This window comes from Leptonotus elevatus, chromosome 15, assembly GCF_054856555.1.
Source record: "Leptonotus elevatus isolate MCC_2025b chromosome 15, RoL_Lele_1.0, whole genome shotgun sequence".
Taxonomy (NCBI): domain Eukaryota; kingdom Metazoa; phylum Chordata; class Actinopteri; order Syngnathiformes; family Syngnathidae; genus Leptonotus; species Leptonotus elevatus.
The window spans coordinates 2,392,501-2,412,419 of NC_141253.1; the positions used below are offsets into that span (position 1 = coordinate 2,392,501).

Sequence of the window (19,919 nt, forward strand, 5' to 3'; positions counted from 1 at the left end):
ATTTTATTTTATGACCGGCCATAACAACAAAAGACTCAGCAGTGAGGGCTCTCGTGTTCAAGGCTGTTCCTTGGTCATTTAAACTCACAAGGTAAACATCGCAATGTAGAACCGAAACAAAACAAAATCGTTTCGACTCTTAAGGTTAGCTTTCTTATTGACAAGCCTGATATTAATAGGACAAAAAAAAAAAACTAATTAGCCAACTAATTAATGGACACCAGGAAGGGACGTTAGTAAACAATGGTGGTCCGAGAAGGGATCTTTGTGGCACTCCTGCCAACAAAATATCAGAAATTATGTTGGCTCTTTAACCTCACGCCTCACAGCAAACCACCGGACATGGCTCTCTTTTCTTATTAGTTGCAAGAACGTAAACAGGAGAATAATCTGCGAGTAAACATAAACGACTTTGGCGTATTAGCCACAAAGTCAGTCAATTCTATTCGCAAAACGATGTTATAACAGCCAAAAACAATCACACCTCTTAATCCCATGCGGGCTTTTGAGTGTGGAACGGTTGCTACATCTTCAAGCAGCAAATGATCGAGACATCTCCACTGTACGGTCAGCTGACCAACTCGTACGCGCTAGCTACCGCTAATCAGCGGGGGCCATCTGGTTCTCGGAGGTAATTAAAGCAATGCAGCAATGCACCCTCGCACCGCGGTCACCAAATCCTGCGCGGCAAACATGACAGGTGTCGTTTGCCCTGCTCTGTTCTGTCTGGCTGAGTCATAAGCATCAGTCGTTTCCTGAAGTAAATAAGGGAGCTCCACAGGTCATCGTCCAGAACAAGTGTTCGCGCACAGTCCAGTGTTTCCCATACCATGTTAATACTTGGGCGGGACACCCAAGTAAATTGGTCACCACCCAAGAAGTTTTCCAGAAAATCTATTAAAAATATATTTAAAAAGAAAAAAAAAACAAGTCGCGACAGGATATACCGCATGTAACGTTAGTTCGCCGTCACTCACTTGGGGATCGTGAGGCGAGCGGAGACGTAGTAACAAGACTGAGACCCACCTCCCGTCCAACCCCCCTTCAAGTCCCTCCCGCCGGAGTCCACCCACCAAAGTAGATTTCAAATCTTTCAAAATATTGACAGCAGAATTGCCTAAGTCATTGTTAACTTACTGTCACAATGACATCGGTAATCTGCAAAGGTTGAAACAAAACAACTGACTTCTTGAATTTGAGTGTTTTCCCACAAAAAACTTTTAAAAAAAAGGCTATAATTAATAAGTTAAAGCAACACTAAGGAACTTTGAATTTACGTTGATTATTACGACGCCATATGGACAAAAGCGGTATTGTTATGTCTGAAGGGAGACCACATTTCCTATGAGGACAAGCGCATTGTGTCATTTTTTTAGCTCAATCCTTGACTGTCCTTTAATCCGGGGTAGCTTTTGACGTATGCAATAAAGCAGTCAGCACATTTGTAGTTTTGTGTGTGGCAGTGTTCCTATCATCCTCATCAAAGTTGCTTAGTGCCAGTAAAAATGATAAAGATAAAGTTAGAAAAAATAAAATTAATAACAAAATTAACTTATTAGAGAAATATATACTATTTAGACAACAGTCGAAATGCATTAGAAAACAATGCAAAATATTAGGAAATACCAAAACCTTGAATGAAAAATATACAATATATAAAAGACTCAAACACGTTGGATTAAAACAATACAAAAACAACTAAACTAAATTAGGAAATACAACATACTGTATTAAAGACCCAAAAAAGTCTTCCAGAGACATGGCTTCGAATACTAGTGACGCACCGAATATTCGGCCACCGAACATTGGCATTCAGCCGAAATAAAATTAAAGCCGAAAAGAATATGGCCGAAATAGGATGTTGTGGTCTGTTTCAATTAAACAGCGAACGCGGGGGTGAGAGTCCGCCTTTTCTTCTCGCTGGCTTTTTACCGTTTGCACCGGTCGGTCGCAGCAGCTCCCGGGGTCATTGCGCACACCGGAGGAAAGGAGCGTCGCTTGGTGTACAACATTTAAGCGGATCGAAAAAAAGACAGAACTGCCGTGTAGTACAGGTGAGCCACTCTTTCTCCCGGAGCGCCTTCCCCCCCCCCCTTTTTTTTTAAGAGCCCCTCGAACCGGTGGCCGTGCTAAATACTTTAGCTACTGCTAGCACTATTGCTATTAACAGTTTTAAACACGGAAACACTATCTCCGGGTGGCGACCGACCTGTACAGGGCGTTGTGTGTGACTTTGCAGCGAGTGGTGAAGGATACACAACAAACGATAAAAAAACAAACAGCTAGTTAGCCAGTTAACAGCCAGCCAAACTCTGCATGGTCATGCACTGACACCCACATCACTCACCGGGTCAGGACCTGCCTTTTAAAATGATATACACATAAAAGGCACAGATACTAGGAGCAATTACGTGAACACGCAGATGTGGCTTTTTCTTTAGGTTCTGCGTGAAAAGAAGTCACAGAATGTTAGGACCTGGGTGTGACGTTGCTTACCCAACACTCATGTCGTGTTGACAACAATTGTATCAGCGCAATTGCCATTTTCTGTGTGAAAGTCTGATAAATCCCAGCTATACTGTTGCAAAACGTTGGCAGAAACTGTGAAAGGTGCTTTACACCAAAGCTGCCCTTTTGCGTTGAGAGCAATTGCATGAACAACACGCCAGGGCATCTCTCGGTTCTGCAAAAACGAGAATAGCGCAAGATATACTGTTGTGTTGAAATGCTGTTTAAAGCAACTGTATGAATATTGAGTTGTGTTGAAAGCAGGATTTGCTGTGCTCTGTGCGAAAAGATGACAAATCCAGGTATGACACTTATGCGTTAAAACCGTATGAAACGAGCTTTAATAACAAACTATTATTAATAATATAGTTACATTATTATATTATCATATATTAATATATACATGAGCATGTATACACACACAACACATTCACCACCACGACATCATTTTAGAAAACATAAACGTCAAGATTAAGCACCTAAAATTGTAATAAAGACTGTTTACAGTTTTGTAGCTGTAGCATTGTTTCCCACAGACACACGAGAACATTCCAGAATTTTACCTTGTTGATGTTGTTAGCGGACAACATTATACCAGCAGCTAACGTTAGCCTCGTTTTCATTTAAAGCTTCAAAAAGAGTTCGAACGAACAGGGGAGCGAAACAGTTTGTTGACATTCAAAGTGGGGGCTTCTTAGTCGTGTGACCACAGCTAGCCTGTTAGCCTCGCGAGCTAACGGGGGAGCCGATCGAGCTGTCACAGCACCCAGCACAAGTCACAACTCCTCACCTCATGTTCTCCACGTCCCTGCCGCCGCTTTTGAGCACACACAGCGGGATCGCCAACAGCGCCAGCACCATCATCCAGGCCACGTAGAAGCACTTTTTGAAATAAAACACCAACGCGTGACCGCTGCTCCACAGCAGCAGCAGCACCAGGACCGGCACCACCAGCGGGGCCATCCACAGGAGAACATCCATAACGGGGGAAGAGGAAAGCGGAGAGGCTCGCTTGCTCGCTCGCTCGCTCGCTCGCTCGGTCGGGCTGCCTTGCTGGCCGGGGCTCCTCTCACGCTGCTCGGCGATTGAAAGGTGCCGCGAGCCGGTCAAACATAACACGGTAGTTGGTAGTTTCTCTTCCTCTCGATTCTTGTGACGACCATGTATCGTTATTCATCTGTTGCGAGGTGGAGTCCACCACACAGTCTTCCTCATTCGCTGTTTTTTTTTTTCTCCTCTCCCTCAATTTCCGGGACGGTTACTGCTGGACCACTGTATGTGACGTCATCAGCACCGTTAGCTCTCCATGCTAATTAAATCAGCATGGTGGGAGAGTGGTTACCGTCACTTGCCATCGGTGCAGGTTGGCGTGAGTTCGCTTCCCCCGCCTGGGAGACCATATATGTGTGTGAGTGTACAAAAAAAAACTATTAAAAAAATTGCATCAAGTCTAAAGAAATATTGTATTTTGTGAACAAAATAATTTTTGGCTTTCAACCCCAAATGTTATAATTTTATAGTTGAATTGATCTCATTTTTTTTTAAATTACCTAGCTTTGTTTAAACAATTAAGATCCACGTAAGGGAGCGTCCATACGCTGTACGTTCACCAATACATAAATAAATCTATATAAAAAGAATCGAGGCAAAATATTTTTGGGGAAAATGCACTAACCTACTACTACTACTACTCCTCCAACAACAACAATATTATGGTGGATTGCAAAATTGGAAAATATAAACTAATATGAAAAATATTGCACAAAAATGGAAAGAAAAATGAAATATTACACACAATGTATCTTCCCCCCTTAATGGCTGAATTTATCTCACTTTAATAATAAAGTGATGCTACTTACTTAATTTTCTTTCATTTTTGTAATCTATTCAATATAAAATTATAATTCAAAATTATTGATATGCTTGTTAAAATATCACAAATTTCTATTGATCACTAGATTTACCATCCTCTTATTTGTACCTATAGTCGTTCTCATGTATTACTTTATTGTTGATCATAATAAGTGAATTACTTAGTATTACATTTTAAAAAAGAAAAGAAAAAAAGGTTAGTTTGCTTTAATTGGCTAATGTACATTCACTTCCCTAGAAATGAGACTAGCATGTACATAATGGGATTAGCTGTACTAATCCAATCCTTGGCCATATAATCTGAGGCTGTCTGTTTTTTTCAACTCCACTTGACACGATTTGAAAGATTAGGAGGGATCGTTTGGATCCTTGGTCCTGATCAGATGCTCGAGTGACTGTGAGCATGGCACACCGACAACATGCTGGTTGCATAGCCACCAATTTGCTAAATTCAAAACAATTGAGTTTGCCGACAAATTTAATGTACATATTTTTTAACTATAGTTCTACATCGTCCTTGAACATAAACACAAACATTTCAAATGTTTCTTCACAATATCTTCTTAAACCGGATGTGTCTTACTAGTTATTTATTTATTTAGTTTGTTTGTTTTAAGCACATAGCTTGCGGTGGTCCATGGCACCACCAGTGGCGGTTCTTCATATCCTGCCACTGGGTGGTGGTGTTGTTTTAACAATACGGATTTGCTGAGTTGAACTCGGATGTCTATCGCATAGTGGTTGAATGTGCTTTGACAATTCATTCCTAGAAAATATTGGGCTCGTTTTTGTACACATCAATGACAATAGTATTCAGGTAACTCTTGCAAACGTCGAATACAAGGCAGTCACAAAACCTAACTTTTGTGTTCTTTGAAATACTTCAAAGACAGTGTTTGAATTTTTAATGAACTTAAACATTTTGGTAAACAAGAGACTGGTTGTCTTCCAACCAACTTTTGAGGTAGTCTTTCCTTGGGAACCCCCCCCAACAGTTTTGATCGCTCAAGGAGTAGAACATCCAACAATGAAGGTAAGTGAAATCCTCATTGACTAGTAATATGTAAAGTACTGTTTGCAAATATCAAAGACAATCTAGATTTCAAACTTAAAAGCAGGTTTCATTTTCTATTAATATATAAAAATGCCAGGAAAAGCCTACTAAAACAGCTGAGGTACATGGAATGGTGGCTGGTTTGGACTTACTCCTGTTTAACCAGTCACATTAAAAGTCATGTTATTCTGAGGACATCACCAGTTATAAGAGGGTGTGCACACTTGTGCAACCACATTGTTTCTGTTATTACTTATTTTGAAAATATAGTTTTTAACTAGTTGTACTTCAGGTTATAGAATATATAACAATAGTGGGGAAAGATTTGAATGATTTATTTAAAAAAAAAATTTGAATAGGGGGTGTGTAGACATTTTCTACATCTACCATAAGCACACAATTCAGTGCATATCAGTCAAATGTTTTACGGAAGAGAATGAGACCATAAAAAGAAGGGAATGGGGGAAGTAGTTGCGAAACCTACTGGGGAGGGGGGGGGGGGATGTCAATCAATGAAACATCTGCCTTGGTTGGTGGGTGTACCCTTGGGGGGGCGGGAATGGTCTCCTTTTCCTCCTCCTCCTCCTCCTCCCACTGCAGCCCCCCCACACTAACCCCCGCCGTCCCTACCGCTTTCCTTTCAAGCGTCACTTCACGCAAAAACATCCGCGAGGAGACTTTACACTTGCATTATTTGCTAAAAAAAAAAGGACAACTACCGAAGCCCACTGTGCGGGACCCCACCGCCTGCCGCTCTCCATCGTGCACGCGCACTACCAGAGCAGCTGTCGTTGAGTCCAGGCGGGAGCGCGCGCGAACGCTGCATTGATCGAGGTTGCATCCGCAAGCTCAAGATGAGACGTTGACCAAAACGGCAACAAAAGAGGCCTCTTTTTGTTGTTGTTGCGGATTCTTCCCAGTAATTAATTATCGTCATAACAATAACAACAAGCAGCCGCGTCGTGGATTAATTCTGAGGACACCGTCCCGAAACCATGAGCTGGGGCTCAGAGCTATGGGTAAGTATCGCTATTATTATTACTACACAATTATGATTAACAAGGTCATTTTTTTTCCGCCTAAGTGTTCGTTTTGAACGTGATAAGATACGTAAAAACGACGGTTAACCTGCATCATTAGCCTTGGCAAGCCTCCAATAAAAGGCATCCAAGCTAATTGGTTTTAGCATAGCTAGCGGTCTTTGATAGTCTTTTTATCGTCATTCCTTTATATTTTTGATGTCGTCATCCTTCATTAAATCGCCTTCATTGTTGCTGGGCGTCCATTTTGGTCGAACACGTTTTGTGCTGCATACACACCCCCTCACTGAATAACAACAACAACCGTTGTATCTCTTCGATAAACAGGTGCATCTTCGTGGTTGACACAGCACGTGTCGATTTGAATCACTGCATTGCCAAACAGAATAATAGAGCGGAAGTGGCAGTTAGACACATATCTGCAAATGATAAATGCAAGTGGCAAGTTTCAACCATCAAGGTTCAAGCACGTTCCAAGTTAATGTGGCACGTGCAGTCCCCTATAAATGTAGTCGAGTCGTTAAGTGCATTACGTCATAAGTTATACTTGCTCACAACATAAAAGCTATGCTAAAAAGCACTGTACATTATTTTCCATCCTTCCATCCATCATCTGAACTGCTATTTAGCTTCAGGTATCATTTAGGTAGACATGAAACGTTTACCATTTGGCAGCTAAGGTATTGCAGCTTATTGAATCGTATTTATTGTTCCTTGTTCATTGATTGCCAATTGATAAGCGAAACACAGTAGCAAAATCGGCCCCTGGCAAAAAAAAAAAATTCTGTCATGTTAGTTCCATGACTGCAGTTCTGTACTAACGCCAAATGTTTGGTACAATTACACTATCCATGGCAAGTTTCTTGAGACAGGACCTATTCTTGACAAACAATGGCCTGCCTCTTCCACCACTGATGAAAAAAAACATTGAACGCAACATGACAAGATGTGCCAACCACGAGAGTCTTGTCAAAATGCTGAATCTGGTTAGGATGGCCACTTAAACCAGAGTAAAGTGCACCAAAAATTCATTGGATGATGATGAGTTTAGGAGAAATTGAGTTTTTGTTGTTGCTGCCTTTTCGGAAAACGTTTTTGTGTAATAATACACATACAAGATAAGGTGAAATAAAAATATCCTCAAATTGGAGTATTGCAGAATAATTTCATTTAGGGCTGAACAATTTTAGGAAAATATATAATTAAGATATTTCTGCCAGATACTGTGATTTGGACTGACGATTTTCTTTCAATTAAACTTCAGCGCAGCATTCATTATACATTTACAAACATGAAAGAAAATGACATCATACCATCAAAACATTAAAAACTACTACTTCAATCAAGGACTTTGGAAGCAGTTTTTTTTTTTTTTTTTACAAAGTTTTTAAACTGGCTTAAAACAAAAAGTACTGCTTGCTGTCATACATATTAGACATGTAAATAACATGTAAAATACAATTCTAAACCAAAAATATTTCAACTTTTTACACTAATGTGGATGTTCATTGTATGATAATGTAAGACCATAACATACTGGTGGCTTGCCAGCTTTGCATGCACTCCATAAAACACGTTTCCTGGCAACGAAAACTTGGCACACTATGTGTGTTCTTAAGCCAGGTCAAGTCAAGTCTCATACCAACTTACCAAGTCAAAGTCAAGTGGCGTCTTTTGTAATTCAAGTCCAAAAAATTGTGATTTAAGTGACTGACTCTTTCTTTAGGCAAAAGTTTTGCCACCATCTGGTGGCTTGGCACTAAACTATGTCGTTGTGAGTTGAGGAGTTTCTGTTAGACAAAGTAGTGGCTTGCTGACAGTTATAAAGCTTTTTTTTGCAGATTTTAGCTAATTCGCGAAGAGCTTAGGCGGATAAAATGGATGAAAATTATATACAGTATGTGTGAAAGAATCTACTTTTATTATATGGTCATATCGCCGATGTTTTCCCTAACAACAATATGGCGGCTACTCACTCACAAGCTAGCTGCCTGTTCCACCTTACACTTGTGTTTGTGACCGCCATACACTGTTGTCATACACTTGCAATTAATTGTCAAGTGTTGACACGCCTCCGTAGCACTCCAGGTGGTGTCAGGGTTTCTGCAGGTGCACATTAAATGCAGCGAATGTATAGAAATGCCCTCACAATACATTCCCGTCTTGTTGTGTCACACTTGAAGCCATTCATTAGCTTCTTTTTGTCCTCTCTTCGGACGCTTAGTCAGACATTGGGGTCTCAAGCTTGTCAACAACGAAGATGTGTCAAAGCTATTTTTACGATAATAAAAAGGTGGCAAGGATTGCGGCATTCCCGTCATCGAGTGTTACTGGCTGCGGTTGTTGTTGGAAAAGGTTGGCGGCTTGTCATTGCAGGATTCATTGCACATGGTGACAGTCGGTGGTATGTGTGAGTGCGCATGCTTTCAAGTCGCTACACGGAGATGTCTTGTGAGCCAGCGGGAACTCTCTGCTGTATTTGTCGAGCCCCCCCTCTTCAACCCCGTGATCAAGAAACTGCGTCATAAAAACGTCTTTTCTTTGGGTTTAGTTTGAAAATGCATAAATCAGAACGGCTTGATCAAAGCACTGCTACATTGAGCGTATGCTAACTTGGGGAAAAAAACCTGAAGAAACTACTTTTTCAATTTTATTATTTTTAAGTGGCTTAGTAGTAAACCATGACAATTTTTTTTTGTATTTCATCCATCGTTTTCTATAACCTGTGCAGTCATTTGAGTCGCAGGTAAGCTGGGTGGGGCCTATCCCGGTTGACGGTACTGTACAGCCGCAGGGCACAAATGGACAATTAAGCATTTGCACTCGTGTTCACACCTAAGTATAGTTTTAAAGAAGAGGAAAAATCCAAAGTCAGGAGTCAGGACCATTATCCATTATCTCTAAAAACAAGTACAATAAATAAATAAAATGACCTGGATTTTGGAAAATCTACACAAATACACCCCCCCCCCCACAACATTTAGCAAGCACATTAACATTATGTTTTGATATTGTAACTGTAAATTATAAAATGACTTATGTGAAATAACCTTTCAAATGCCCCACAACAACCCTATTAGAATAAGAAAGGATGCTCAAATTAAAGCTGTACAGTATCTACCCAGCATAAGCCAAATAGAAAATCCAATCTTTTGTTCCCTCCCACGGAGCAGAAAGAGGCCTGGACATAGTTAAGTCTGGGTATTTTTCTTTCTGGGGGGACGGGAGGGTAAGGAGAGACTCCCTTCACTTGCCAGTAATTCACCTGGTGCAAAGTTCGGAGAGTAAAGCACTGCATTCTTTGCCTTGTCCCTGTGATGTCAGTATATTTTTCTTTACATTCGTGCAACAAAAGCCTTCGGGCTACTTTACAGGCTTCCACACGGGGCCCGGAATCTGGAAAACATTTCCAAGAACCGAGCACTGCGCTGGGCTTCTTGTGCAGACCGAATTGTATTACAGCCAGATGCTGTTGCGTCTTGACTGCGTGTAATCCAGACACTTGTCGTGGTGATTCTAAATAGGGCACATCGATACTCCACAGGTGGTTGCCACTGGAGACAGTCAGTGTTTGTTTGTTATCTTGTCCGCTTACACTCGGAACAAACGGCAACACAGAAATGTAATGACAAGCGACCGCAGCTTCCTGCAGCGCGTGGGCAGGATGTTGTGGTGTGCAAATGCAATTGAGTAACGAGCTTGTCATCCATGCAAGTAATGATATGTAACATAATATGCAAAACACAGTGGCGTGAAAAAAAAAAAGATTTGCCCCGCCCCCTCTTGAGTTCATATTCATCACACTTAAATGTTTTGCATCATCAAGCCAATTTGAATATCGCACAAGGACAGATTGGCATTGCAAATGAGAATTAGTTCTCAATTGACTTACCTGGACAAATAAAGGTTAAAGAAGTAAGTAAGACCACTGATTTTATTTCCGACACACAGCGTGGATTTTATGCATTCCTTGACAAGATGGTAAAGCAACTTGATAGGCTAAGCCACCGCCATGTGATCAGGACAAACCTGTCAGGAAGTGATGTCACTGTCAAGCAGGATTTCTCAACTTCCCGCAAGTACGCTTATGAAGCAATGTAGAGGCTTTGCGGTTGCGTGATGCCGTTTCAACAGGAAGTTGGAGAGAGTGGATACAATATTCGTACAACGAGAACTGGTACTTGCAACAAAAAAAGGTTATAATTGTACTTTTCTATTGGAAATGCCAGAAAATGTGCACTGTATCAACTTTTGATTGGCCTGCAGACGGTGGGAACAATTGTCTTGTTGTCTGGGAACAATACAAATTACGAGTCTTGTACTATCGCTATTTTGACCGAGATGAACATTTCACTTGCATGCGGCTGAACCTAATCTTCCAAATAAAACTTTTAGAGACTCTCATTGTCAATGAAATATTTTTTGTTCAGTCTTTCTGTTCGGGCCAGTACCAAATGGCCCCGCGGACTGGCACCAGCCTAGATGACTTGAGAACCTAAACGGACGCTACAGTTAGTCGATGGACCTGAAATTGTTGAATGCCTTTGGTGCAGCGACTCATCACTGATGATGGTATTCACTGTGCTCATAAAGGCAGACAAAGAGGAGCAACGGCTGCCCTGAAATTATGACCATCACAGGCCCCCGGTCTTGTGAATTCACCAGAAAGATTCTGTATAAAGAAAAAAAGGAATGTTTCCACTGGAGTCCAGCTGCCAAAAATCTTAATTCCAAATCCAGAGCCACTAGAAACGTCTACTGTGATGTCACATTTGTAGAATGTCTAGCTGCAAAAATACTTAGTCACAAAGTGGTACGGTTCAATTTGGTTTGGAAAGGATTCTATTTCTATAATACCATAAACATGACCAAATACATAAAACCTGAACAGTCCCACTAATCCGTATGCAGCGGGTACGCTAAAGTGCGCTTGTTTAGGATGTAGCTCGACATGCAGTAAGGATTTACCAATCCAAACAAACTTAACTCTGCCGCTTGGGTGGCATTGGCTGAATTGGCTTCTGTTTTAGGTCTAACTGATCCGTTATGCTTAAAACTTAAAAAGGTAACATGTCCGCTATTAAAGCAAATTGTCTTTGAAGCCAAGGTCATAATGTAAGTACCGTAATTCTTCCGTAAAATACGTAGTAGGTAAGTTAAATTAAGCATGTTCAAATTATACTATTGTAAAGCCCTCATAAGGTTTTGCACATTCAAATAAGATGACTATGAATCTTGATTAAAGATTAAAATATGACTACTGTGAATCAAACAATTGCACAGGGTCAATTAAGTCTTGTGCTATCATAGAGGCCTCAAAAATTGCACTTTGAGTAACACTGCCGTAAATGCTCCAAAATTTGCGAAAGTAAAAATCTCTACCATTAATCCTCCAAAATTTGTTACAGGTTCAACTATTACAAGCATGACATGTGTACCATGATGAATGGACCTCTACCGCCTGGCATAAACGTGACTGAAGGACATTACAGATACATTTGATAAATGGTTCGATGGCTTAAACTCAAAAGTTCCTCTTACCCATCTCATTCTCACCCAAGTGGAAAAAAAGAAGTTGAACTTAACCATAGTTTGGTTTTGACAGTTCACCTTTCTACTTTGGCTCACCTTGAAAATGTCACTTCTCCAAAGAACTGGGAGTTAGTGAGGAACTCTTTTTGGTAGCACACTTGACGCTTTGAATAGAGTCTAGTCCCGACTGTCTCGTCGTTGATCGGGCAACATGGCTGAAAGTCTCCTCAAACAGCAGCAACTTAAGGTGAGTTTATCATTGGAAAGGCGTTGATTTGAATTAATGTTGTTCCAATACCGATACTGGTATCGGCAGAGGCCCGGATACTGCATTAAAACGGTGGTATCGGTGAGTACTAACAGGTAACATGCCGATACCATTAATTCTGACGCTAATAGACATTCACTGATGTGCGACATGTTCACTGCATGCCGAGTTAAGATATCCTATTGGCCCTTAAATGCTCTGAACCAATGGCATGTTTTTTTCATGTTGAGAAAAACAACAACTTAGTATCGGCATGGTATCGGCATCGGCCGATACGGCAAAGCTGGGTATCGGAATCGGGGGCCAAAAAAACGGTATCGGAACAACACTTAATTTGAATGCGAGATGGGAGAGCGTTTTGCCTGAAACATGGTAGATTTACTCATCATTAGTTTCACTCCGAGGCGGACAGATGTTTGTCATTCAAGACCATTGTCTCTTGGTACTGACACAGTTGTTAAGTATTGTTCAAGCTTGGACTCCCTAAGAGTCATAATGTTATCAACCCTGCCGCTCATTTGACATTCAAAAGAGTTTCAGATCCCGGAAACTCGATCTAGTTTGTTTATTACGACGAGTCAGACTTTTCTTGCAACCAACCCCCACACTCAAACCCTCGTAAAACTCTTTGACCACTCACCTGCTGGCTCTGTGATGCTGCCCGGAGACCACTTCTTTGTACTGCCTGGCTATAAATTTGGCAATGAATGGATCCACATCTGATCTAAAACGCTTGTACTGCTCTCGAGTGTGAAGGGAGGGCGGTTAATGGAGTATTAAAACCAAGTAGGACTGCATTGACAAAGATGCCTCATAGAGTGTACAGTATTGTCGGGATTTTGGGTGTTTTGTTATCTGGCTGGCCAGTGGCATCTTTTTAAGTTCTTCCAAACTTCGTGCATCTTAAATTCTACACAATGGAAAGGTTCTATTTGGGGGGAAATCAATTGCTCCACGCACAAAGCTCCTCATTGATTGGCTGTGTCTGTTCAAATGTGACTACCATAAATCTCAAAAGTTACAATGAATTCCCCCAAAGGTATGTCAAGGTGACCTCTTATTATTCCAGATTCCAGATTTGAGGACCTTTGCTTTTGAGGAATGTATGTGTCAGTCCCTGTTTTTGTCCTCTAAGTAGTAACAATGCTCTCATCACCACTCAGGAGAGAGAAGCTGTTTTGTAATTTGCCCATGACTCAAACCTTCCTGTCACAGACTTTTTACGGCCTCTAATCTGTAATCATTGCACTTTTAGCGTTGTTGCTATAGCTAGCCTCTAATCACCTCATGAAGTTATACTGCCAGTGTAACTCAGTCACCTGAGCGTGCTGCCCTATTTATTTATAGTCAAATAAGATTAGCTTGTTCTTCGTGGCAATGGGTTTGCACATTACATAGTTCTGCAAAATAGTAAAAAAAAAGAAAGAAAAAGAAAACAAAAAAGTGCAAAATCTGCTTCCAAGATTCGCTGATGTCTAGCAAAACTTGCTTACTTTAGAATTTTGCTTACTTTTTCATGACAAAGTTGGTTGAATTCTTAACAGCACGACTTGAGTAATATCTGGATTTTTAAAAACATTTTGGGAAAGAATTGTGACAAATTTCCAAATTGGAGTAAAATTTATTGAATTTATTACTGTGCCTAATGTAGCATATGTCGCATTTTCGTAGTCGTATAATCTGTTGTACAAGAATTAAAGAGCTTTGTCCTGCACAGAGTCGAAAAACAGCTCAGCTGCAACAATGGTGAACGTGTACTTGAAGGCCAAGCAGCATTAATCCACAGCGCAACAGCTTCTCATTGGATAAATGAGGCCAGTTACCAGGGAGGTGTCGTAATCAGATTAATAACTGCTCGTTTCAATTTTCTTACTGCTTGGTCCCTCCTCACACTTTTTGTTCCTGACCAGAGATGGACTGACTTCCTTGGAGACTTTCTTATTATTATTTTTTTTAAAAACACTTTTTTTTTTTTTTTACTTGCGCTAGCATAAATACTGCAGTCATGTTGCGCCGAAGAAGCGAGTTCTTTATCTTCCTGGACAGCCCCGCTGTGAAACTCGAGAACGATGGGCGAAAGCTGAGTTCTTATCAAGAGTACCTGCAGGTTCTTCTCCAGATGAAGATGACCAGCACCGTGAGTGAGCGCATATGATGTCCATGCCAGACCCTTGTGGTGAAGTCCCAGAACTGAGGTTCTCAAATGATCAAAAATGCCCTCATAATCCCAACAACAATTAAATGTCTTTCACGTCATGGGATTTATTTATTTGAACTTAAATATTCATGACCTGTTTAATATAAAGGAAATTAGTTTTGGTAAACAAGTGCAATGGAATTAAATTCAATATTTATAAAAAAAAGGAGTCTGGTGAAAAGCAATCACGGAGTCATTGGAGCTGAACATTGCTAAAGACATGGTGCACTTTTATATGTTGCAAAAGCAGTGATTTATCAACATGTTGGAAACTTTTGACCCAAGGTACAGTATGTGCTTCCAATTTTGCTGAGGTCACCATGCCTCTCTCACCTATACAACTCTACATGAGAACAGAATGCGAGAGTGCTAGAAATGTCAGATTTATCTGATGATACGTGACAATTTATCATTGCTTTTAATTGCCCCAAAGTTACGGCAGATAATTGGTTTAGGAGGTTTGGGGTCTCAAGTTACGGCTTGCGGTTCCTGGATCCCAAGTTTTTGTGGGAGTACACCATACGATGGAGGTCTTACGTTTCAGCGTCGCTATAAATAGTCGTGGGGAATGCAAATGGCAACTCGCATGGTTGAGGTCAGCAAACAGCTGCTATGATTTTTCATCAGGTTTGTACGAGTGGCCGCTCGTCTGCTGTTACTTTTTGGTAATTGATAAATGGGTACATTAAGGAGCCAGAGATAGGCTAAAAGTTTTAGCCTCCAAGTTTAAAGCAAGTCCCAAGTTACTATGCCAAAAAATAAAGATAGTCGAGTCATTCTTTGGATTAAGTAAAGAACAAGTTCAGTGACAGTCCTACATTCTCGACGTGAAACCAGAACATTCAGACATTCTCTATTCTCGTTTTGCATATCCTTCCTCTACTCGGATGCATGACCCAAAATTGCCGAACGAGTTTTTAAAACCGAGGTATACCTTGAAACAGGAAGCCGTGTCATACTCTAGTTGGACTGATTGTTACGAGACTGTCTGCGTAGTTTCTGTCAGGAGCGAGTAATCTACCAAGGTATTTTTGTTTGATGTGACACGTACCTTGAACCTGCCTTTTTGTTTTTTTTCACATTTTTTTGTACAATTTCGTCAAAAGCTTGTTAAGTTAAGCTCCTTGGTCTGGCACATGTGGCTGTTTCTGTTCGGGCCCCTGCTACCCGTGATGAGGTTACTCTGGGCTACGGGAACATTATTCCACCCCGCTTCCTCGGACAAAGCGCAATGTGTGTCGGAAGAGAAGGCTCGGCATGTCCGCCAAATATTTGTCCACGCTCGCCGTACGCCCACGGCATACAGAGCGAAGCGCTGCATCGAAGCGGCATAGTGCCGTGCTGTGTGTGCGCTAGTTGAAGAAGCAGTTACTTGAAGCCATTCAACACAATTTGTTTGCTTTATTAGAGGAGATCTGGACAATCGGGCTATTGGTCTATTATCACATTCGGGAGTAAGGGTTTTCTTTTACACTCGTTTCGTTTTATGACCTCCACCAAGCACATAAAGGGCAAGGCAACTCTGCGAGATCACTGTTGCTGTGATATTTCAGCCAAGCCAACAAAAGTTCAAGCGGACGTCGTATAACCAGTCGAGGGGCGTAACTGTAACTTAAACTGGGGCTCTGTAAATCCATCTACTGTGGGTCTTTCAGTGATCTTACCCGAATTTGTACGCAGTCGGAACATCCCCCCAACCCCCACCACCCCACAGTTAAGGTTACCGGTAATTTTTGTTCACCTGGGCACTACCTTTGTCCTAAATGGACGACAAAGCCCTCTACTATCTGTCTTTTTGTCCACTTGTAAAAAAAAATAATAATAAACACATTCCTCTAAGTCTGCACTTGCCTAAATAATAAAAATAAATACCTTTCATGATCCTCATCAAAAAATGTCCCTTTGTTTACGTCTTGGATTGCATTGAAAAGTTGTCGCAAGCGCCTTTTTAGCATTGTCGGTAAACTTTGTATTTAATACAGATTATCGGGGCTTGTGATGTACTTTGTCTTCATAACAATAGGCCTCAGGGCGCACACCCTCCACCGGTAGAACATCTGCACAACCCCAAAGTCACTGGCGGGACATCTGCTTTGCGTTGACTCAAACAGGTTTCCTGTCTGCCACTGATGCAATGTTAGCGAAGCATGAAGCAGACGAGAAAGTAAATCCTCAAGCTAGAAATAAATAACTCAGTAGCGCCCCCTGGAAAGTTAGCCCTCGGGGGCACCAGTTTCACTGATCAACATGAGTATGGGTGGACAGGTCAATCGTTAACGGGACACACACACACACAAAAAGCCTCAAGGACACATGGTCGAAGCTGAACAGGAAGTCAACTATTTGGCCGTTTAGGAAGAATCCCAAAATTCACTTTCTGGTGCTCCCGGGAATGTTGGAAAAAAATAGCCCTGGTCATCAGTTTTAACATGAAATTGGGTGGACAGGTCCATGCTAATAGCGTGCATAAAAAAGTTGCAACATGCCTCAAATTGAAGGAAGACGGCCATTTTTTTGGGGGATAAGTTTTCTTTTTTAAATGTAATACATTTTTAATTTGGCTCTTAAATCTGAGGTGACTCTAGTATTAGTATGAATAATTTTATTTTTTCTGATTTCTCTTTTGAGTTCATTAGCAAGGCTTTCCTTTTAAAACCTTCTAGGCAATCGATGATGCAGCTTCTTTTCTCACTCTCGCGTCTTAAATGACATTGATTTTTCTGATTCTTTTCTTCGACCTCTTCTATGTTCATTGGAGTGGCAAAGTGTTGGTTGTAAAAACACGTGGACCACCTGGGAGGGTTTGTCCTGCGTTTTGATTCTGCTGCGCGGCAGCTGCGTTATGGAAAACCTTGTCGTCCAGTGAGTGCACCGCGTCCTGTTTTTGAACAATTCACACTGTTCACTTGTTTTAGGGGAGGTGAGAATATTAGCTAATTCTCATTTTGCCCGTTCAGCATAAACCTCGAGTCTTTTTTGGGAAAATGTGTCTCAATATGCGATTTGGATTCTGGTAAATCTGCTTCTTATCAGTCATGTGGTATGTTTTTATGAATTGCATAGCTAGTTGATTGTGCACCATTTATATTTATGAATTGCATAGCTAGTTGATTGTGCACCATTTATATTTATGAATTGCATAGCTAGTTGATTGTGCACCATTTATAACCTTAAAATGTGCAACGTTGCAGTAATACCGTCAACCCCCGGAAGCACCTGAAGGCACCGCAATCGAGCTTGATTGCATCATATGTGATTGACTCATTTGCTCTGTTGACAGGGAGTTGTAGAAATGAGGAGATCTTGCGTTATCTGGTCAGATCAGATCAATATTCCCTGGGTAGCCTTGTAATCAGCAGCTCTAATCTGGAGTGGAGGCTAAATAACGTGCATTAGTTGCGATTAGGTGGTGGTGCGGTGCATTTAGATGATCTCTAATCCCTGTCACCAGTTGGGAAGGGCTGTGGGCAAGGCTGATCCTTGAACAACCGCGTATTTGTTTGCTTTATGTCACATGGGCCTTCTGTACTTATATTTAGCTCGGGGCTCCTTTTGTCCCCCCCCCCCCCCCCCCCCCCACCCCGCTTGAACTCTCTTCCTATTTCCAGAATGATAAAAAAATGTTTAGCTGCGCACTTCTATTTGTTTTCCCTCATGGGCTACCACAATAGAGAACACGTTATGGGGAGTGGTGGCCATGTCCTGAAATAACAAGCAGGGAAGTATGATTTTTTTTTATTGCTGATTTTGAAACGGTTCACATGCAGTCAACAAATCTTGTCAAAACGAGTAACATAAAACACAGTAAAATGTGCGTGCCAGGCTACGGTGATTTCCCATCTATTTGCAGTTTGCTATTCACCCCGAGCCCTGTATATTAAACGTTGTAATTGGTGCCGAGGAACTACGTTACATCTCGACAGAGAGACTATGATGAATCAAATTGAGCTCTTTTACAAAAGCAGAACCCTGAAGCTTTTGGTGGCTTGGCTCTTCTTGCCTTGATGGCCTTAGACCTTAGAACTTCCGGCGTCGGCGGCGCATTGGGCAGCAAGAGTCTTTTGGTCTTTTGATTGTTTATTCTTAATCCAATTTTCTCTGCTGTTGTTTTCAAAATATCAGGCATTTCTTGCAACTCTTGCATGCTGTTGCTAATTAATGCAATGTCATCTGCAAAGTCAAGATCTGATAGTTTTGCTTTTCCATTTTTGAGTTAAATGCGGGATTATAATGTTATCATTTCGATTTTAACGTCATAAAGCAGTGGTCCAGTGAAGGCCTGCGGGATCTGAGGTTCAAGGCTAACACTCACCCCTCAATTGTAATCCCTTTCCTGTGTAGTCCCGCCCCATCCCTCTTCCCTTCCTACCTCCCCCTACTTCACTCCCTCACTGTCCTCCTCCGCCATCCTGTCCGTTGCACCTTACGCCTGATGGAGCATTAACACCGCGGGCCGCTTCACATTTCACATCGACTCAGAGAGCGGAGTTTCTACCGGGTTTCTCTCCCCGACAATCAGGAATTACTCATTATCGCGTGGGAGTCGGCGGGCACAGCTCCCAAGCGCTACTTGGATATGGTCTTGTGGATGGACGCCGTCTCGGACTAACCTGAGTTTTGGATTTTTCCCGGAGGAAAGTGGGATACGATGTTGCCGTTGCAAAAAAGGGTAATGCAGTTATGTGTGTTTGTTGATTATTGCAGTGTATTTTTTCAAATTTTGTAATGCAGAGGTTCGCAATCAGGGAACCCTTAGAGGGTTTTTTCAAAGGCTCCCTCTCATAAACATTAATAACTAACAAAATAACATGGCAACTAATTGGGGATTTTTCTTCGGACCCCCATGCTATGGCTCGCTGACCCCAGTTTGAGTACCACTGTTCAAATGAGGACTTTTTAAAAGCCGTCCGGTCTGCCGACTGAGTCGATTGATTGCCCATTGAAGCTAGCGAACAATGCCTGCCGGAAACTCCCCTCTCACTCAAGGCACTATTATTGTCCCCCCCACCCTCTTGAGATTATCAGTGGTGAAGGCATTTCATTCTTTTTCATGCAACATTGTAGCCCTTAACAAAGCTACAGCTGTACAGTAAAGTAAAACGGTTATATTTTGTTTGCAGTCATCATAAAACCTCATTCATTGTCAGACTTGGAATTGTCCATTGGTGTGAATGTAAGTGTGAGTGCTTGTTTGTCTATATGTGCCCTGTAACTGACTGATAACCAGTCCAGGGCGTATCCCACCTCCTGCCCTGAAATCAGCTGGAATAGGCTCCAGCTCACCCACAAACCTAGCGAGATACTGTTAAGTGGTATGAGAAATGGATGGACATTTACATTGTGGTAGCACGACGGTCAAATTTTTAGCACGTCTGCCTGGAGTCATAGTGTGGCTAGCATGAGAAGTTAACAACAGTCCTAGCAAAATACAGTGAAACCCTAACCATC

General features: G+C 41.5%; 2 protein-coding genes across 9 annotated transcripts in view; one reads left to right on the forward strand and one right to left on the reverse strand.

Moving 5' to 3' along the window:
• Window positions 1-3,793, reverse strand: part of agpat2 (1-acylglycerol-3-phosphate O-acyltransferase 2 (lysophosphatidic acid acyltransferase, beta)) — a 13,349-nt gene extending 9,556 nt beyond the window's left edge. The window contains exon 1 of the mRNA XM_086096577.1: window positions 3,299-3,793. Within this exon, the coding sequence (XP_085952703.1) occupies window positions 3,299-3,489 (191 nt within the window). The 5' untranslated portion in view covers window positions 3,490-3,793. The remainder of the gene's footprint in view (window positions 1-3,298) is intronic.
• A 2,262-nt stretch (window positions 3,794-6,055) lies between these two features.
• The window catches only part of fnbp1b (formin binding protein 1b), a 49,677-nt gene continuing 35,813 nt past the window's right edge, over window positions 6,056-19,919 (forward strand). For 5 of the 8 annotated variants that reach the window (XM_086095994.1, XM_086095997.1, XM_086095998.1 and 2 more), the window contains exon 1: window positions 14,192-14,411. In XM_086095994.1, the coding sequence (XP_085952120.1) occupies window positions 14,280-14,411 (132 nt within the window). In that variant the 5' untranslated portion in view covers window positions 14,192-14,279. Of the gene's footprint in view, window positions 6,454-14,191; window positions 14,412-18,878; window positions 19,141-19,919 lie in introns of those variants that run through there. The other 3 variants (XM_086095995.1, XM_086096001.1, XM_086095996.1) reach the window with 3 other exon arrangements.